This window comes from Pseudoliparis swirei, chromosome 2 (assembly GCF_029220125.1).
Source record: "Pseudoliparis swirei isolate HS2019 ecotype Mariana Trench chromosome 2, NWPU_hadal_v1, whole genome shotgun sequence".
NCBI classification, from domain to species: Eukaryota; Metazoa; Chordata; class Actinopteri; order Perciformes; family Liparidae; genus Pseudoliparis; species Pseudoliparis swirei.
The window spans coordinates 21,220,065-21,241,768 of NC_079389.1; the positions used below are offsets into that span (position 1 = coordinate 21,220,065).

The 21,704-nt window shown below is 43.0% G+C and overlaps 1 protein-coding gene and 1 pseudogene across 6 annotated transcripts in view; one reads left to right on the plus strand and one right to left on the minus strand.

Annotated features, from left to right (window-relative positions):
- Nucleotides 1–581: 581 nt before the first annotated feature.
- Nucleotides 582–21,704, plus strand: part of LOC130202600 (hemoglobin subunit beta-2-like) — a 46,550-nt pseudogene continuing 25,427 nt past the window's right edge.
- The window catches only part of znf385b (zinc finger protein 385B), a 52,520-nt gene continuing 38,207 nt past the window's right edge, over nt 7,392–21,704 (minus strand). For 3 of the 6 annotated variants that reach the window (XM_056423391.1, XM_056423398.1, XM_056423376.1), the window contains exons 6-12: nt 14,314–14,450; nt 13,719–13,829; nt 10,731–10,902; nt 10,246–10,617; nt 9,357–9,541; nt 8,766–8,861; nt 7,392–8,037 (exon numbers count right to left, since the gene is read on the minus strand). In XM_056423391.1, coding sequence (XP_056279366.1) covers nt 7,768–8,037; nt 8,766–8,861; nt 9,357–9,541; nt 10,246–10,617; nt 10,731–10,902; nt 13,719–13,829; nt 14,314–14,450 — 1,343 coding nt within the window. In that variant the 3' untranslated portion in view covers nt 7,392–7,767. The remainder of the gene's footprint in view (nt 8,038–8,765; nt 8,862–9,356; nt 9,542–10,245; nt 10,618–10,730; nt 10,903–13,718; nt 13,830–14,313; nt 14,451–21,704) is intronic. The other 3 variants (XM_056423412.1, XM_056423406.1, XM_056423384.1) reach the window with 3 other exon arrangements.

Below are 21,704 nucleotides of genomic sequence, written 5' to 3' on the forward strand. Positions count from 1 at the left end.
TTTATTGAATTTTTTTGTTATTTTCTGTTTTAGATTCCCGCCGTGTGTTTTCTCCGTCACACTGTGTCTGTTCAGCGTGATTTATATCCTTAAAGGAGGGGGGGGGGGGGGGCTGCAGAGACCAACCTTTAGTCGCTCGGGGTAAGTGTGTGTGTGGATCAATGTGATGTCCCAGGGTGCACCGGGGCTCCACCCAGAGCTGTGGAGTCCGGTCGTATCGCATCTTGTGGGCACTGGATAATAACACGAATTTAATCACGCCCTCGTTGACTTCACTTCATGCCCTTGTCATACAAGTCTCTGTAGATCCTTCTGAACTTGTATGTTCCTGCCGGTTGACCTCTCACCCGGGGTCAGCAGGATTGTGCCTGTTGATTTAAGGCCAAACCAGAAAAGGGGGCTCCTCCTCTGTGACCCTGCCGTAAACACACATATGGGGAGTTGAAGATAAGCTGCAGGGTAAAGTCCCATTACAAATACAAATACCACTCACTCACAGGTTATTTGATTATTTGCTCCCAGTTTACCGGAGCCGACGTCTTATTGTCTAGATTTAAAGGCACAGGACGGTCGCGAGATGAACAACCCTGAGGTGAGTACACGAAGACCTCGTCAACTTTCAACTGGCCAATCATTCATTCCCACTGGGCAGGAGACACTGGGTGTAGCCAGTCCAATCCGAATTAGGACTCGTTGTTTTTTTCACCCAAGGCTGCGTGTGCAACATCCTCTCAACGTGACGCTGCGGCTCGGTGAAAGAGTTACTGTGTTCACTGCAAATATGTCGGGGAGTGTCTTCTGTCCCTTTAAGACAGGGGCGTCAAACTCATGTTCATTATGGGCCAAATCAGCATCACGGCCGCCCTCTTAAAGGGCCGGAAACACTTTATAAACTCCTCGAATATTATATATTATAATATTATATTCCATTTCTGCCAATAGACACAAATCAAATCGGTTAATCGGCTTTATTTTAAAAAGAAAGAAGAAGGACGAATGTGTGTTCAGCATTTGTTTTTTAATGAAAACAAATAAAAGAAAATCACAGAAATGAAATGTTGAGGAGAGAAATGCTCAACCTGACACGTTTGCGTTGCATATTAGAATCATCATTTTTTAAAAACAAGCTCTGAATATAAATACTGTACATAAGAAGTGGACAAAATCCCAAAGAAGAGATCTCCAGAAGCGCTTCTTGTTTCCTTATTAACATTTTAAAGATTCAATTTGTGAAGCGATTCCCCCGTTTCCATTCATGTCTGAGAGGTTGAAGAGGGCCTAAATTGACGTTATTTATTGTTTAGAATTTGGAACAATTAAACTCTCGAACCACTTAACAGTCTGAAACAGATGTGTGAAAAACACCTGGAGAGTGAGCCCTGTCTGCAGCAGTTTGGGTGAACTGCCCCTTTAATCACTTCAATTATTCACTCTTTACTCATCCCGTCGGGTGAATAGAAAATGAGCTTTGGAAGTGATTAACTCAGAGGGGTCAAAGAATACACTCACACACACACACACACACACACACACACACACACACACGTCATGTAACCCCCACCAACCAAATCCTAACCCGTAACCTTAAACTAAGCCTAAACCTATACCTAACTTTATTATCTTCACAATAAAATGTTATTATTAACCCCAAAAGGAAGACGAGTCCCCACAATGTGACTGTGTGATCAATATGTGTCCCCACAAGATGGGTAAAACTCACACACACACACACACATCCATACATACTCAGTTTTTCGGCAAAAACATTTTCGCCAGTTGAAACCAAAATGAAAAGTTGACGTCACGTCAACGAGGAAACCCTGTTTGTTTCATATCCAGACTCTGTATTGCTGATAAGGAAGTGGAGCAAATAGAAAAGCAGCAGCTGAACTGTACATTATTGCATCATGATGACATCATCGGACAGAGGGGAGAGTTGAGTTGACGAGTTCGGAGGTTGGTTTCACTCGCGTCACCAACGTTGGATTTGACACCATGTTTTATTTTTCCTGTTTGCATGTTGATGAGATCGATGAGCGGTACGGCCCCGAGAGACCGAAATACTGCATCGGTAAACACACACACACACACACACACACACACACACACAGGCCTTGAACCTGTTTGCTCGTTATTGGAAGACTGAGATGCTTCAAGTTGTTCAGGAGGAGGCAGGAAGACAGACTGGAAAACATCGACCGTTTTAAAACGTCTAAACAATTATCGCCACTCTGTGAATGTATTACTAATAACTCGAAGCTGTCTGGTTGTCTTTTCATTGTCACCTTCTTAAGCACTCATTTCTGAAACCTCGACAAGTATATATATATATATATATATTTATATATATACACGTGTATATATATAAATATATACACATGTATATACATGTGTTTGTATATATATATATAAATATATATACATATATATATACACACGTATATATATATGTGTATATATATATACAAACACATGTATATACATGTGTATATATATATACAAACTAGGGCTGTCAATCGATTTAAAAAAAGTAACTAATTAATCGCACATTTTGAAATTCATTAATCGTGATTAAAAGTATTTTTTTCTTCTAAAGACTAAATCTTCTAAATGAACGACTAATCCCTTCAGACAGCGTGTATTTCAGACACTTGTTTAATTGTATTCTTTTTTAAAGACAAAACTTCACACAGAGCTGTGTTTTCAAAGAGGCTTCTACCTATAAAGTGCCAGCGAGGTATTTAATATCGTGGATGATAAATTGTTTCTTCAGTGAAACATCAGATTAGTAAACAAGGTGTATTAGAGATCCCATTGGTCCTGTCATCTTTAACACTGAACAACAGCAGAACCAGTGGCCTTGGTAAACTGACAATATGTCACGTTAACCCTCTGGAGGCTGGGGGCATTTACTCTATTTTACAAAACAATGTAAATTCACCTTTTAAAGTCTTTTGCATGTGACACATCCCAGTGTTTCCCCCACCATTCTATCAGGATGAGGCCCCGCCCCCCTGTCATGTTCTCTATCGCGCCAGATTACAGCAGAAGTAATGTAAGGTTCTTTCCTTAAAGACGTCTTTGTTCTTTTATTAAACTAATCAGCGGTCTGTTGTTGGTCGTCTCTCCAGCAGCATGTCATTCTGTCTCCACGTGTCGTTCACACTTCTCAGCTCTCCGTCTCGCGCGCCGCAGAGCTCCATGTCGGCGTGTCTGCGCATGTATATATATACACACATGTATATACATGTGTATATATATATGTGTGTATATATATATATGTGTGTGTATATACACACACATATATATATATACATGTATATACATGTGTGTATGTATATATATATATACACACACATGTATATATACACATATATTTATATACACACATGTATATATATACACATGTATATACATGTGTATATATATATGTGTGTATATATATATATATGTGTGTATATACACACATATATACAGGACTGTCTCAGAAAATTAGAATATTGTGATAAAGTTCTTTATTTTCTGTAATGCAATTAAAAAAACAAAAATGTCATGCATTCTGGATTCATTACAAATCAACTGAAATATTGCAAGCCTTTTATTCTTTTAATATTGCTGATTATTTTTTACAGCTTAAGAAAACTCTAAAATCCTATCTCATAAAATTTTAATATTTCCTCAGACCAAGTAAAAAAAAAGATTTATAACAGCTGAGTGTTTGTCAAGGCTCAGGAAACCCTTGCAGGTGTTTCGAGTTAATTAGACAATTCAAGTGATTTGTTTAATACCCTACTAGTATACTTTTTCATGATATTCTAATATTTAGAGATAGGATATTTGAGTTTTCTTAAGCTGTAAGCCATAATCAGCAATATTAAAAGAATAAAAGGCTTGCAATATTTCAGTTGATTTGTAATGAATCCAGAATGCATGACATTTTTGTTTTTTGAATTGCATTACAGAAAATAAAGAACTTCATCACAATATTCTAATTTTCTGAGACAGTCCTGTATATACACACGTATATACATGTGTGTATGTATATATATATACACACACACATGTATATATATATACACATATATTTATATACACACACATGTATGTATATAAATATATATACACATATATATATTTATCTTTTCCTGTGCTCATTAACTTATGATTGAAACGTTTTCTCAGTTTAATTTCTATTCTTTCATCATTTTGTATTAATCATTTGATTTAAGACTCATAAATGTACCTCGACAAGTATATCATATATATATATATATATATATATATATATTATACACACATCTATATATCTTTCCCTTGACTTCATGAACTTATGATCGAAGCGTCTTCTCACAGTTTGGGTCGGCGATCGGGTTTTTCCGCTCAATAATAAATAGATAAATACAAATACACCTCAGCTACAAGAGCCAGAATGAATATAACCGAATCTGTCTGGAAACGCCGAGATTTAAAACCAGTGACAGCGTTGACTGGGAAGAGGTCAAAGGTCATCGCCAACTGAGTTGGAGAAACATCGAGGAGGACCGCCGACGGCCGAAGTCAGAGCCGGCTGCAGTTGCTCGCTCAGAATGAAGCTGCTGAGCGGAGCGTCGTTCTGTCACGCGTAACGGAGGTCACTATGAGCCGCTCTTCAATCCGCCCTCGGAGCAGAGCTGGAAGCGAGCCGTGGAGCCTGAAGGTGGCGCTAGAGGAACAAACTAAGCGTCGGATGGACAGAAAAATCATGCCGTTGTTTGAAAGTCGGGACGAAGCTTTGGGTCGATATTCACAACGTCCGCTGTAAAGTGAAGGTGCGTTCACACCAAAAGAGAAGTGATTTTTCGCGTCGCCCCAAAACGCGTGAGTTTACTCGCTCGACCGTTCTCCGTGTTCTCGCCATAAGCGTCGAGACGCTCCGCGGGGGGCGGGGCTTGTCTCCGTGTCTCGTCTCCGTAGAGACCGTTATCATCTCCTTCATCCACCAGAATAACTAACCACTAGTTCTGCTTTATACTTGTTGAGGACGTCTCACACACTAACGCCCTCGTGTTTGGGTTGATGACATCACCCGTAGGCTCACTCAGCTCGGTCACTTTCACGATGAAGTTACTGTTACGCCTGAAAGACTTCCGCTTCCAGCTACGAGAGCGGAACTCAAGAGCCGATTGGCCCGAGTTGCGAGATGAAAGCCTCAAAGTTGAAATATTTCAACTCTGGGCGAAAATTGTGCCGCCAAAAACGCGCCGCTGTAAACGCGTCGCCCACATCGCGTCGCCCTCAAAAAAATATCGCGTCTATCGCAGCCACACGTTGACTTTTCATGGGATTCGGTCGCGCGAAAAAATAGTTCCGCTTTTGGTGTGAACGCACCTTTACTCATCGGAGCTCAGAAGAAAATCAAACGGGAGAAATGTGTACATGTTCTCTTTCCTCGCGGAGAGGGAGCGAGCTTCACGAAGAATACAACGTTCCTTCGTCGTGGCAGGCCGTGAAACGCTCCGGTGACGTGTTTAGAGTCTTTAAGACGTTCCTCGGGTCCGGTTAAAGTCGCCGCTCAGAGTTCTGGTCGGATTCACGAAACGGCGGGAAGGTGAGGCCTGAAGCCGACGGAGCGTTGTCACCGTGGCAACGGTCAGGACGAGAAGGCCTGTTTCTCTGTAAAACCAGGAAGTAGCCGGGTCCAGAGTCCGGAGTGAGTTACGTAACACGCGGGGCAGCGGGGGGGGGCCGCAGGTCCGGGCAGCAGTGTGGACATCGGGTACGAGGAGCTGGCGTCCACGGAGACTTCATCTCAAACTCTGGGTCCAAACATTCAGCCAAGTCGAGAGAACAAAATGTCCCGAAGGTTTCGCCACATTTGGGGTCATCGGACCCGATGAGACGGCATAGATCCTATCTGCCTGATGGATCATCGAGGTCTGGGTCATGGAATTCCTGCTCCTGACTACGCCACTGTCCTGTTGAGACTCCGCCCACTCCTCCTCTCTACCTCCATCTGCCTGATGGATCGTGGAGGTCTCCATCGTGGAATATGCCTACTATGAACTATTCATACACTCTGTCACATTCATTGAATGTATTTTAACTCTAAATCTGTCCTTCTGGTCACATGACATCTATTGTTCTGTCCATCCTGGAGAGGGATCCTCCTCTGTTCTCTCCTCAAGGGTTCTGACCTTTTCCCCCTGAAGGGTTATTTGGGAGTTTTTCCTGGTCCGATGTGAGGTTTTGGGGCAGGGATGTCTATGTGTACAGATTGGAAAGCACTCTGAGACAAATTAGTAATTTGTGAAATTGGGCTATACAAATAAACTGAATTGAATTGAATTTAAATGGAAGGAAGCGGATTTTTTGTTTGGATTTCGTTACCAAAATAAGAGCGTTTAATTAGTTGAGCCTCTTATCGAAGGATGATTCCCCTCTTTTCCACAGATTATACACATTGAAAGTTTTTTTAAAGATGATTTTGTTTAGTCATTTAGTCTAAATATATTTTAATTTGGGTTTTTTGGGCAATAAACATTATAAATGATAGTTGAAGGGAATTCGTATCCTCCAGATGTAAATATCTGGCTGGCACTGTATAGACACAACATGGAGGCTCCCATACAAGCGCTATATTGTCAGTGTTTGGCTAACATCTGCATTGTTTAGCTGTTTTATAAAGAGTTGTTGTTTTTTACCTTTGCATTGAAAATGCGAAAGGTTATGTTTTGATCGCCGTGTATTTATTATTTTTTTTATTTGTATGGGTGTTACACGCATAACTCAAAAAGTATTAAACCGGGTCGCATGAAATTTTGTGGGATGATTGCTGATTATCCGGAGACCATGTGATTAGATTTTGGGATTGATCGGGTCAAAGGTCAAGGTCAAGGTCATGAAAAGGTCAAAATCTTCTTTTTACCATAGCGCGGTAAATTTTTATCCAATTGGCATGCAACTAATGCCAAAATGTTCAGAATTCAATGCCCAATCTTGTGATATGCGAAGGTATGCGCTCTACCGAGTGCCCATTCTAGTTGTTGTTGTTTTCACTTTATATTTGTAAGTCTTCAGTGGGAACCAATGGGCTCGGAACTCGGAGAGCCACAGACATGAAGTCACAGACCAACACAGTGTTGTGTTGTTGTTGTTTTTTCTCAACGCGCTGGACGTCAGGAACAATTTGAACACGAGCGCCGGGACGACGGCGGGAGGGAGGAGGAGAAACAAAGCGCCGAGAGGAGGCCGTCTCCTCCAAACTCGGAGGACCCGACCCGCAGCTTCTCGTCTTCTCGTCTTCTCCTCAACACGAGCTGCATCTCCAGCCCGTGCATCCTCATCTTTGTAAATGCTGGTTCCTCACGGATCTCAGTTCTGATTCTTGTCGTCTCTCAAGTAAAACCCCAAAATATATTCAAAACCAACCCCAGCTTTATCTTTATCGCAAAGAGTCACGAGTCAAACACGATGAGGTACTCTGGGGTCACGGCAAAGAAGGTCAAATATCTCAACATGTTCTATGTTTCCATGCCCGTGTTGAATGCTGTGATGATTGGATGTGTTGAATGAGCTCGATCGGTTCTGGTTTGGATAAAGCCCGTGAGAGTGGCTGTGGGGTCAGCTGTGAAGTTTCAGAGCCCAGAGGGAGATCCAGACAGGAGGAGGTTCTGTCAAGCCTTCTTCTGAAGCCTCAGGCAGGGGAGGAGGTTGCAGGTTTGAATCCCTGCAGACAAACTGGAGGTCAGACGTTAAACGGTCGCCGGGTTCGACTCCCCGCCGCCGCCGTCAGTAGGGCGCGAAGAGGAACGATCCTTGGCTCGCTCTGATTGGTCCGGGAGCCGGACGCAGGAAGGAGGCGGCGAAGAGGGACGAGGAGGTCGGAGGGCGAGGACAGAGGGAGATGGGTCGGGCGAGGGGTGAGGAGGTGCGACTGAGGAGGGGCGGGGAGGAGAGAGAGGCGGGAGGAAGCGACATGGCGGAGGTGAGGGAGCAGGGCGGAGGAGCAAAGGGCGGAGAGAGGAAGGACGGAGAGAGGGAGGGATTCGCCATTTCCTTCTGGAGGCAAGGAGAGGAAACAAGGGGAGGAGTGGAGTGGCAACATGTAGAAGAGGAAAGAGGACCAGGAAAGTTAAGGAGACAAGGAGAGCAGAGGAAACAAGGAGAGGAGATTAGCAGAGGGAACCAGGAGAGGATAGGAAAAGGATCCGAGAGAAGAAGAGGAGATAATAAAAGGAGGGGAAAGGAAACAAGGAGTGGAGATGAGAGAGGAAACCAGGAAAGGATAGGAAACAAGGAAAGGAGAGGAGATGGGAGGAGATAAGGAAAGGATAGGAAAAGGATCCGAGAGAAGAATAGGAGATAATGAAAGGAGGGGAAAGGAAACAAGGAGTGGAGATTAGAGAGGAAACCAGGAAAGGATATGAAAAAAGGAAAGGAGAGAAGATGGGAGGAGATAAGGAGAGGATAGGAAAAGGATCCGAGAGAAGAAGAGGAGATATTGAAAGGAGAGGAGACAAGAGGAGAGGGGATGATAAAAATAAGAAAGGAGAAGGTGAGAGAAAAAACACCAAAGGACAAACAAGGAGAGAAGAGTTTTAAAAATGTAGTAAATACAAAAAGCAAATAAAATACTGAATAAACCCAGGAGCAATATAAATGTCTTCTGAGAGGATTTCTGACAGTCGAGTATTGAATCATAGCAGCGCTTATCTATTCTAATTACGCACAATAATCTACTAGAGAGAGAGAGAGAGAGAGAGAGAGAGAGAGAGAGAGACACTCACAGTGAGCGAGCCGCGCTGCTGCTTGTTGTACGGGCTGTATTTGGGTTTGCTGGGTTTTCCTGCCACTCGGTCCTTGTGCCTCCTGCTGGAGATGTGCTGCAACAACAACAACAAACACACGTTCTTCTGGGCTTCTCACTACAGCCTATAAGTGTATAAATCTATCCACGATATAATAATAATATATAATATATATATATATATATATATATAAATATAGATAAACACATTTATACATATATATATATATATATAAATATAGATAAACACATTAATATATATATATATATATATAAGTGCTCTCATTTCACAATGATCGCTACAAAACAGAGTCCATGAAGTAGCATGTGGCCTACTTCACGCAAACAACTCCAGGATGAATTTCATTTTTATTAGTTTTAGTCTGATGGAGCATCTGCTTTACTTGACAGTGGTTGCACTGTTCTTCATTCTATCTGTAAAAGCAGAGATGGAGGAGTCACAACATGTTATTTCAATCATTCAACAAGTACGATTTAGATCAACATCCGTCTTCCTCCCCTGGTCAGGAGCACCGTTGGAGTGACGTCCTCTTCGCTGTGCTTCCCCTACCTGTTTGAGCTGGACCTCGGAGTTCACGTGGACGTCACAGATCTGGCAGTGGAAGGTCTTGTTCTGCAGGCCGGAGCCCTTCGGTGCAGAGCCGCCGCCGTTCTTGGGCTTGGTTCCGGCTCGGGGGAAGGCCTTGATCGGCCCGGCGCCGCTCCGAGCCTCCAGCATCGTCTTGTGCTTTGAACCTGCAGACGGGACGCAGGGAATAACAAACGTCGTCCCATTGGCTGCTCCGCTAATAAATCATCCATCAGTTTTAACCCTCCTGTTACCTTTGGGGTCAATTTGACCCCATTCAATGTTTCACGTCTCTAAAAAAATTATTGACATCATTTCTTTTGCTTCATATTTCATGACGTTTCCTAATTTATTGGGGACAACTGAGTAAACATAAAATTCACATGATGATATGTTTTCAATGTCCTGAACAATTTGACCCCAGGCTGTTTTTCACTGTGTAAAACATATAAGAAATATCAACTTTTTTATTTATTTAAAGGGCTATTTAGGTAGTCAACAAACAAACATAAAATACCTCACACTTAAACTTGGGAAACAATATTAATTCTAATAATTTTCTCTAGGTTTTAATTTCTGGGGTCAAAGATGTTAGTAAATTTGAAGGTTTTTAAGATAGATTCGTTTTCTTCTTTCCAGAATGTAAAGATGCTTTAAAAGAGATATGACAGACAACCCCCGCCCCCGCCCCCCCATCCCAATTTCTGCTTGGCTGAGGAGAACAAATTGATGGGTTCATCATAAGAAAACCTACTTTGCTAATGATTCATGACGTCTATGAAGCACCTGACTTCAACATCATTCAAGCATCTTCTGAAGAAATAATAAATACATATTCTATAAACAAGTACATCCTCTCGCTCCTGCTCACCTGCGTTGTGAGCCTCCAGCTGAGACAGAGAGTTGACCGCCACTTTGCACAGACAGCAGTACAGCAGCTTCTTTGCCTTCTCCTCCTCCGACTCCACCGAGAGAGGAGCGTCCCGTGAGGAGGTCTGGGAAGGAGGAGGAGGAGCTGATGGAGAGGAGGCGACAGGTGCTGGAGGAGGGGGAATCTGAGAGGCTCTGGAAGAAGAGGGAGAGGAGGAAGAAGTGAAGAAGAGGCCCGGGGCGGGGAGGGCGGTGGGAGGGCTGGAGGGAGGAGGCTCGCTGCCCGGTCTGCTCGAGGAGGGGGAGGCGGAGGAGGAAGGGGAGGCGAGACAGGGCTGCAGGGGGAAGGAGTCGGGGAGGCTGGATAAGAGATCTGGAGGGAGAGGCAGGGGGAGGTGAAGAGAAGGAAAGAAAGGAAGAAATATCAACACCTGGTGATATACCAACTCCACCGTAACATTGATGATCAGTGTTAATGAAATCAACCTGCGTGCTGATTGGTGCTGCCGCTCGCCGAGGCGGGAGGGGCGGGGCAAACAGGACTTGCGACGCTCCCATTGGTCCCTCCGGTGGCCGACGGCTTGGCCTTGGTCTTGTTCTCCTGAGACTTGACTCTCTTGGAGTGACGACTGCCTCTGAAATGAGCTTCTGCCTGAGACTGAAGCGAGAGACGTACGAGAGACGGAAAAGTTATGCATTTGTGTCGAGGCATCTTTATCAGAAGTCCTGGTTCCTCTTCTTCGTCGAGCAACTCTTCCCCCCATCTTTGGAGACTCGGTGCAATCTGTACGGTTTCTTTCGCCCGTCTCTCTGAATATTGCGATATGATTCAGGGGCTTTTTGTCCATAAAGGAGAAGCTCAGATATTTAGCATTACACATGTAACTTGATTGGACTTAAGACTGAAGCATCAACATATAACCAGATATATATTGTACTCCATGCATTCCTCTTCCTTTTAATATCTTGGCTGTTGACATTACCCACAATGCAACTCAACCATCACAGTGCATTATGCTCGTAGCGGTTCGCATACGACAAATGTTAAGTGGGTAGAATTGACCAGGTTCACCATCTTAATTTAGATAGCATCCTAGCATTTGCTAATTAACACTTTCAATTCAATTCAGTTTATTTTGTACAGCCCATTCTCACAAATTAGAACATTTGCCTCAGAGCGCTTTACAATCTGTACACATAGACATCCCCATCCCAGAATCTCACATCAGATAACATCACTTAACACAAAGTATAGTTGCTGAGTATTTAATCGCAAATAATAATTAAAAAAGCGATAATTTGTGTTTGTAACACCCTGTTATCTATGTGTCTCCCCAGTTCATCCCCTTCACCTGCCCTCAGCCACTCTTTCCTGATTGCTCATGCTCTACACCTGTGCTTTCCTGATTGCTCATGCTCTACACCTGTGGTTCCCTCATTGCTCATGCTCTACACCTGTGGTTCCCTCATTGCTCATGCTCTACACCTGTGGTTTCCTGATTGCTCATGCTCTACACCTGTGGTTTCCTGATTGCTCATGCTCTACACCTGTGGTTTCCTGATTGCTCATGCTCTACACCTGTGGTTTCCTGATTGCTCATGCTCTACACCTGTGGTTTCCTGATTGCTCATGCTCTACACCTGTGGTTTCCCCCCTTATATATACTCCCATTCTTTCCCATGTCCCCTGCCAGAATATTGTTAGTTTCTAGTGTGACTTTTCCATCAACCTGAGTTCTATGTTTGACTTTTTCCTCAGTAAATACATTTTTTTGTTCGACTTTACCCGGACTCCTGCCTATTTTCTCTGTGGTCTGCGTGAGCTCACCCCGTGACAGTCTTGGGATGTATAACGATTTTTAATGTGCAGCCTGGATTGTGATCGTGTAACAAAAAGAAAACCACTACCCTGTAAAACAACAGTCATGTTAAATGTCACCACGCATTGTCACAATAGAGTCAGTACACTGAAACACAAACCTCCAGATGAAGTGTCCTCATGTGAGTCAGCTTTTTATTCAGTTTATTAGACTTGAGTTAACGCGTCCCTTTTACTCCTCTCCTCGTCTCCTCTGATTCCTGTTTTCATGTTCACTCATGAATAATTCTCACGGCTCATAAATTAGTCACGATTGACTGGCGTGTCACCAACAATGCAGCTTGCGCCTCTCAGCAGTCATCATGTGAACGAGCTGAGTGTCATTTTAACCGCCCTGGAATAATAGAGTTGGCAGGGGTCGCACCTGGCTGTACACACCTGCTGTTTTGGAGAGCCGCCTGACAAAAAAACAAAGAAGCCTGCAAAATAGCTCAAGCACGACAACACAATAAATGTGAGTCGGGTCCTTGGAAACAGTCCCACATCCACTTCAACCAGTTATGCTCGGTGTATTTAGACATGTCGGGCCATTAGCGATCTCCTGAGAAGATACACGGCACATGTTGGTAATTTACGAGAATTCATAGCTACCTACACTAATATTATCTATTTTAAAGCCCTACCTTTTGTGCCAATATATTATTCATTAATAAGCGAGTGCTGACTTGGAACTTGACAAAAGGTTCAACGTCAGCTTCAGTCAAAATGCGTATCATATTTTAAGCAGTACCAATTGGCTTTTGCCTAATACATAACTTGTTTTTTCAGTTTTTTTTTCTTTTTCTTTCAATCATTTTATTTTAAGTTTTTAAGAAGTTATACCAGACAATCAAAAACAACAGCGAATAAATAAAAATTACATAACAACCAACTATACGAACAATCAGACAAGGAAGAAGAAACAAAAATAATAATAATTAAATTAAATAAAAGATCAAATTAAATAAAATTAAAATAAATAAAAACAGGGTTTAATATTATATTTGTCAGGATGGACGTGTATTTACGGGAATCGAGAATAGATCAGCTTTTATGTCTGGTTTGGTTGCTAACGAGATCTAAGATTATCAGTTTGACTTGTTAGCTTGCTAGCTAACAAACAGCCAAAGGGAAGCCGATGCAACTCTTCAATTCTCCTCATTTAGAGGAGACGATGGATTTCAGTCTCATCTCTAAGTGTCAAGTTTAAGCTCCACACTAGTGGGAAACTGCATAAAGGTCTGAATACAGTATGTCGTTTCATGAGCGGGTGTAGAAAAGTCTATTTGAAAAGGGGACATTATATGAGTTTTAGCGGCTATAGTTGATGACCAACAGCCACTGGGCGCAGCGACTGCATCTCAAATCCATATCCTGGAGTAGCCAGATGTTCATGTAACAGCATGACCATCAGATAGCTTTAACAGGAAGTAGGATGATTTCCAGAGATGTCACCCTCGTCTTCTAAATGTGCTTCAGACATTTAGATTGCTGCGTAACCCGAGTGCTGATGTGCAGATGCAGAGAGGATGATCGTTTTGAAGCATTCAGTCAACTGCTGGGAGAGAGTTAAGAATCTGATTTAGTGAACAGGGAAAACACTGCTGGACACTTACATCAGAGTTAAACCTCAGGTGGCAGACATTGCACGAGATGACCTGTTTCTTCTTTGGTACCAAACTAACACCAAAGGTGTGGTTAATGACGGCCTTCTGCACCGGGTCCATCTGCAGGGGTCACACAGAGAGGTCAGAGGTCAGCAGCTGGCTTGGCTAAACAGTGATGACACAGTGATGCTGACGGAATGACACGTCTCTTTATCGCAATCAGTGTTTACCGCCTTCAGCTACAGCACCCTGTCACTGTCCCTCACAAACACACACAGGCGCACTCACACACACATATACACATGCACACTCGTGCACGCACACACACACATCCTGTACTTCTATCTATGTGAGGACCATTGTTGATTGAGGCCTTTCCTACCACTTTGCTCTAAACTTAACCAACATAACTGAATTCCTAACCATTACCGTTCCCCAAACCCAAACCTAATTCTAACCTGAAACTTAAAACTTCTGAAACCATCAAACAGGCCCTTGCTAAACGGTCCTCACTTTCCAAAAAGTCCTTATTTGGAAGGTCTAAAACTCAAAATTGGTCCTCCAGAAGTCATATATACAAGAGCACACAGACACAAAGTCATACCGTGTTGAAGTTTGGAAAAAGGCCGACTGGCGGCGGCGTCTCGACAGGAAACGTCAGGAACGGCTTCATCATCATCGAGGGACCAGTGGCGCCAATTAACGCTGGCAAAGCCCCGCCCACTGCGCGACACCCACTTCCTGGAAACAGACGGAGAGAGTCTGAATAATGGATTCCCAATATCTGATTACGTCGTTACTCAATGTGTTCTTTAGGTTCTGGTGGTGATCGGCGGTCCAAATGGATCCACGCATAGACTTAGACATGTTCAATACTCTGCACGTTCTTACAGAGAGCCTTCTGCAGATATTTTGATTATCTCAAAAAGTAGATGTGATGAAGCAGAAGTGTATTGGTTCTCTCTGTGTGTGTTAGAGTCACAGATTGCAGAAGCCCTGCAGTGAATTACTTACAACATCGTGTGGGAGGGACTGAATCAGCCCTGACAGAGGAGGAGGAGGAAGAACAAGAACAAGAAGGTGAAGAACAAGAAAAGCAAGAAGAACAAGAACAAGAAGAACAAGAACAAGAAGGAGAAGAACAAGAACACAAACAAGAAGAACAAGAAGGAGAAGAACAAGAACGAGAAGAACAAGAACAAGAAGGAGAAGAACAAGAAGGAGAAGAACAAGAACAAGAAGGAGAAGAACAAGAACAAGAAGAGCAAGAACAAGAAGGAGAAGAACAAGAACAAGAAGAGCAAGAAGGAGAAGAACAAGAACAAGAAGAACAAGAAGGAGAAGAACAAGAACAAGAAGGAGAAGAACGAGAAGGAGAAGAACAAGAAGAACAAGAACAAGAAGAGCAAGAACAAGAAGGAGAAGAACAAGAACAAGAAGAGCAAGAAGGAGAAGAACAAGAACAAGAAGAACAAGAACAAGAAGAGCAAGAACAAGAAGAACAAGAAGGAGAAGAATGAGAACAAGAACAAGAAGGAGAAGAACAAGAAGGAGAAGAACGAGAAAAACACAAACAAGAAGAACAAGAAGAATAAGGACAAGAACAAGAAGAGCAAGAAGAACAAAAAACAAGAGGAAGAACAAGAAGGAAAAGAACAAGAACAAGAAGAGCAAGAAGAAGAAGGCGAAGAACAACAAGAACAACAAGGAGAAGAACAAGAACAAGAAGAGCAAAAAGAACAAGAACAAGAAGAGCAAGAAGAAGAAGGCGAAGAACAACAAGAACAACAAGGAGAAGAACAAGAACAAGAAGAGCAAAAAGAACACAAACAAGAAGAGCAAGAACAAGAAGGAAAAGAATAAGAACAAAAACAAGAAGAACAAGAACAAGAACAAAAACAAGAACAACAAGAAGAACAAGAACACAAACAAGAAGAACAAGAGTTCCTTGTTGTGTCATCTGTCCAGGTTACGCTCAGTAAACCGTTCTCATTTTAAATGCACTATCAACTCGTCCAACCAACTCTTTCTTGATCAAAGTATTTATTGATCTCATCGGTATCAGCTCTTCCAGATTTGAGAAATGTACATCAGGTTTCACACCAGTGTCCACTTTCCATCTCTCAACCCTCCCCTCCGCGGAGCTCTACAACAACATGCATTACGTTATTTACCTCATTGATTTCATTCCAGCTGTGTTAGAGCCTCTGAGTTCTGTGCTTCTCCATAAACAGCACAGACAGCGGTCGTCAGCAGGCCCAAGACAAACACGCTCGCCACGCCACTGTGAATGCATCAAAAGATCCACGTGCAAAGAGCCGATAAGAGTAATTTATTAATGTAATCTGTGCAAAGGATGCGCTGACGACGACAATAACCACTTACCGGTGTCCGCTTCATACAAGGAACAAAGGATGCACTGTGGCAACACAACTTTAAAGGTTGCAGAAAACAAATCACAAGTTTGCAGTGAGGGTTTGTTTCAGAATACTTTTTTAAATACAAAGTTTTTAAACATTAAGTAGCTAGTTTTCTTCCTAATGCAATGCAAAATTATTCAATCGTCAATCGGATACGTTGGATTGTTTTTAATAACTTTAACGGAGCCTATTTGGAGTGTATCGGGATGGGCAGATACTCAGTTTTGAATGGCTTGGATCAGGATTCGGGGTTATTACTTATAAACCATCCTAACCCACTCTGAATGAACTGTGGTCCGTTTTAACCCACGCTAAATGAACTGCACTCACTCTAAATGACTTATAACACATGCTAACCCAATCTAAAAGCCTTACACACCATAAACCACACGTTGTACACACGTTAACCCATGAACTGTTACTCATTTGAACTCTAAATGTCTCATAACCCAAGCTAAATGCCCTAAAACAGATGCTGACCCCTATCTAACTGCCTTATAAGCCATCCTAACCCACTCTGAAAGCACTTTACGCCATACTAAATAAAATCATTCACATTTCAACCCAGTCTGGATACCTTATAATGCATTATAACCCACTCCAAGTGCCTTATAATGCATTAAAACCCACTCCAAATGCCTTATAACTCATTATAACCCACTCCAAATGCCTTATAACTCATTATAACCCACTCCAAATGCCTTATAACTCATTATAACCCACTCCAAATGCCTTATAATGCATTAAACCCCACTCCAAATGCCTTATAACTCATTATAACACACTCCAAATGCCTTATAATGCATTATAACCCACTCCAAATACCTTATAATGCATTAAACCCCACTCCAAATGCATTATAACACACTCCAAATGCCTTATAATGCATTATAACCCACTCCAAATACCTTATAATGCATTAAAACCCACTCCAAATGCCTTATAATGCATTAAAACCCACACCAAATGCCTTATAACTCTTTATAACCCACTCCAAATGCCTTATAATGCATTAAAACCTACTCCAAATGCCTTATAATGCATTAAAACCCACTCCAAATGCCTTATAATGCATTAAAACCCACTCCAAATGCCTTATAACTCATTATAACCCACTCCAAATGCCTTATAACTCATTATAACCCACTCCAAATGCCTTATAATGCATTAAAACCCACTCCAAATGCCTTATAACTCATTATAACCCACTCCAAATGCCTTATAATGCATTATAACCCACTCCAAATGCCTTATAACTCATTATAACCCACTCCAAATGCCTTATAATGCATTAAAACACACTCCAAATGCCTTATAATGCATTGAAACCCACTCCAAATGCCTTATAATGCATTATAACCCACTCCAAATGCCTTATAACTCATTATAACCCACTCCAAATGCCTTATAATGCATTATAACCCATTATAAATGCACTAGAATCCATTGTGACACATGTTGAATCCAGTTCTAAACCTTAACCGTTGATTGAAATAAACTGGATTGAGGTCAGATGTGGGTGTGTTTTGGACATATAGTCGTGGATTAGCGGTGCGCCGTGATGCTGCTGTGAGAGTTTATGCTCATATAGCAGTGAGTCATTGTCTCTTTTCATCACTACAGCTCATTACTAAGTCACGGTTAGGTCAGACCAGCGTGACACAACCCAGCTTCAATAAAACACAGCCGCTCAGATCACAGTCACTGGGCTGTTATTAGATGGGAGGTTATTCATGATTGTAAATACAAAAATGAAGTGTGTATTCAAACACGGCGTAATGTGTGCGTCGTGGTGGATCTGCCGGAATACAAGCTTCGGCTTCAACGCTGGAGTCACAACGAAGATGTGATGCTGGTAAACTAAAGTAGAACTCCTGTAGACGTCATTACCAAAGGCCTTGTGACATTGTGTCTGCGTCATGAGATATTTAGACAGGAAAGAGAGAGACGGGGGAGAGAGAGAGATGGGGGATGACGAGCAGCAAAGGGCTCTGAGTTGGACTCCAAGCCGAACCGCTGAGATAGGCATTTCTTTTATAGCAGTATTGAGTCGAAGTTTCCGATGTCACTTTGATTGACAGTTTGTATCATGTCATGTTAGTACAACACAGTACTGAGCATGAATGTACTACCAACCAACGAGAATGCACTGTCAGCATTCGTAGGGGGGGGGGGGGGGGGGGGATGTGACCCTCTAGCTGTCAGTGGGTCATAGTTTAGTTTAGGGACTTTGGGGAAAGTCACTAAACTGATGTAGAGTATGTTTGAAAAGATTCTCGACAAGTAAATCGTAGCATAGATCGTGACAAAGGAATCCCTGAAGTTCACCACCGAACCAGCTGATGTATCTTCAATCCTATCAACTCGCGGGTCATTGCATCGTGGGACAGAGGAACCCCTGCAACCTCCTGAAAGACTCACGGAAACCACCTCAACCATTGGCCTTAAGAAACTTCAAAGGACCACTCACACAAAACCAGATCCGATCGAAGCTCACCAACGACGACTGAACCGATTGTGAGACCGCCTGGATCGTCCAGAACCACTGCAGCTCGCTCGATGGACCCGGGAGACGTGTTAAGAAAGACTTCACCGCGACACTCGGACCGCCCAGTTTTGTGATCGGAGAGGCGGGAGGTGGTTTCGAAACCCCCTTTCCGAACCTTTACGCCTTCACGACCTTCTCGAGCAGCATTGAAACCAAGGCAAGGACCATTTGAACCACCTCGAAAAAACCCTTGGATAGACATTTCAGGACATTGTAACTCAAATGACACGAGGACCCCCTGAACACCTGAAGGTACCTCAGGAACCCCTGAAGGACCTTCGGAGACCAGTGTTGCATTCTGGAACAAAGGGAGCCTTCTAACTTCTTGAAGGACCTCTGAAACTACCTCAAGGGCCATTTGAAACTACCTCAAGGGCCATTTGAACCTCCTTCAGGACCCACAGAAGCTCCTCAAGGACCTTTTTCCATGACTGCTTTAGAAAAATCTTCCAGTGTCAGTTTTTCAGTGTCCCTTCACGCTGTACTCAAATATCCAGGGATCGATAACCTGCATTTACTCATGTCATATTAAGTCGTATTGAGAGTGCAGTTCTCCTGTATGACCAGTAGGAGATATGTTTCGGCATGTGCGCGTGTGATGAACGGCGTGGCGACAGGGTCGTTTTAATTCGGTCCTCCTGTCCTCGGAGATCTTGTTACCACACACATCCGCACGGTGACCCTTCTGTCTCACAGCGAGTTGCTGATCTCGGGAGCTGCTATAAATACCGCCACACATCTGCTACTTCCTTCGCTCGGAGACGTCGAAACCGCACGACATCGAAGTAACGACCCGGGCAGTTGTTATTATTTCACGCTGCGCCGCATGTAAACAAACCGACATTCCCAGTTGAGAGAGGTTCCACACTGGAACTGGTTTTTAAATAGTTTAGCACTGGAACGGTCCAGTTTAGTCTGACGCATCAAATACAAGGAGAGAGAAATAAATACTGCTAAAAATCCAGATTATACATTATTCCATTCAATGAAGAGTAGCTGAAGGGGGAAACACGTTGTCCAGATCGTTGGGTCGCTAAACTCCTGTCACCAACTGTCTATGAACTATCCCTCCTTCGCAGCTCAATACGCCGAGGTTAACGGCCTCGAACGCCGGTACTTATCCCGGCTAATGTAACGTGGAGATGGGCAGAGCTATAGCCGTTAAACACAGAATTTCGTCTTTTTTAAATGCGGCTCTAAAGCTGTCAGTGATCAAAGCGTCCTTTCCCCCGCAGCGTGTGCTGGCATCAGCAGCCGCTGAGATTAAATGGCCTCTAGATTCATCCTATAAGCGCTTTCTAATTCCTAGCGTGTCCAGTGTCCAGTTTCCTGCTGGCCAGTCCAGTTTTATCTGCTGCCATAAGATTTATGATTGTGACTGGAGCCGGGGGTTATCTCTGGTATTCACACCTCCCACACACACACACACACACACACACACACACACACGGACGGACGCACGCGTTATCATGTGATGAAGATGTGGAGGGATATCGTACACACTGCTCTGCCGTCTCATCAGCGGAGCTCCGCATCATCCGTCACAAACTGCACCGATAATTCAGCCGAGGGCCGCGGTCGCTACGCTGTAATACAAATCAATGTGGTTCAACTTAAAAAACATAAGTACAATTGCTGCCTCGGACTTTCAAGTGGAGTCAAATTGGATTTACAATTTGATACAACTCATGATCGTTAGTTCACTTTAGCTTTGGATTGCTCTCTGTACGTTCACTTGACTGTATAGGACAACTTAGTTCAACTTAGCAATGTAAGTTCAACATATATACAACTCATCATCATGCATTCTGTTCACTTGTTGGAAGTGTGTCTGATATTTATTTACTCACATCCCCCCCCCCCCTCCCCCCCAGCCCCGCTGATTACCTTCGCATTGAAAATGCGGAAGGTAATGTTTTGATCGCCGTGTATTTGTATGCGTGTGTGTTATTCGCATAAGTCAAAAAGTATTAAACCGAATCGCATGAAATTTGGTGGGATGATTGTTTATTATCCGGGGACCATTTGATTAGATTTTGGGATCAATCGGATCAAAGTTCAAGGTCATGAAAAGGTAAAAATCTTCTTTTTACCATAGCGCTGTCAATTTGTATCCAATTGGCATGCAACTAATGCCAAAATGTTCATAATTCAATGCCGATCTTGTGATATGCGAAGGTATGCGCTCTACCGAGTGCCCGTTCTAGTTTATGAATGCAAATTATATAAACGTCACACTGAACATCCCTGGTGTTTCCACGGGTAGAAGTGTGTGGAGGTTCAGAGTGGGTTATTAAAACAAATACATGTTTAAGACATTTATAAATACTCTGGAGTAATGATTTGTGTTGTGATGGTTTATCCACAAACAACTTCAGTTAACTGCATGATTGACGTTGACTAAATCACAATATCACCTCCTCTAGGATCCCCCTTATGTTGTCACTTTATCGGAAGAATGCAACACTAAATGACCACAATGTCATTCTCTTGTCCTTTGTGTCTGCTTGGGTTTGTCTTCTGGTTTGCTTTTCCACAAATGAGAGTGAGATTTAGAGGAATACACTTAGAAGCAAGCTCTTTTAGTTTTGTATTAACTGTAAAAACAGTTAGGCTTTGAATATATTAACGTCACAGGTATCAAAGTGTCTTGTACCGGTGTGTTTTTGAATAACAGATACTTTCATGTCGTCGTTAATCGACTCGGCTCTTTTGTTGTTGTGCCGACTTCAGCGTGAACACGTGGGGCGGATTCCCTTTACGCCCAGGAGAAGATTCTCGGTCATTCGTATGCCGAGCGGACGGCGCTGACCTCTGAGGGAATAAAGAGAGGGAACAATCCAGAACGGAGGAGCTTATAGCTCCCTAGCATCCAGTCTGACTGCGCCCCGGAAGAGGAAGGGTTATGAAACAGAAGACTAAGAAAAGACTAAATAATAAGCTGATGAGCTAATTGACAGTTGACTGATATTTGGAAAGCCCACCAGCTCAAATACTTTGCCTAATGTGGGGTCGGAAAGAAAGTAG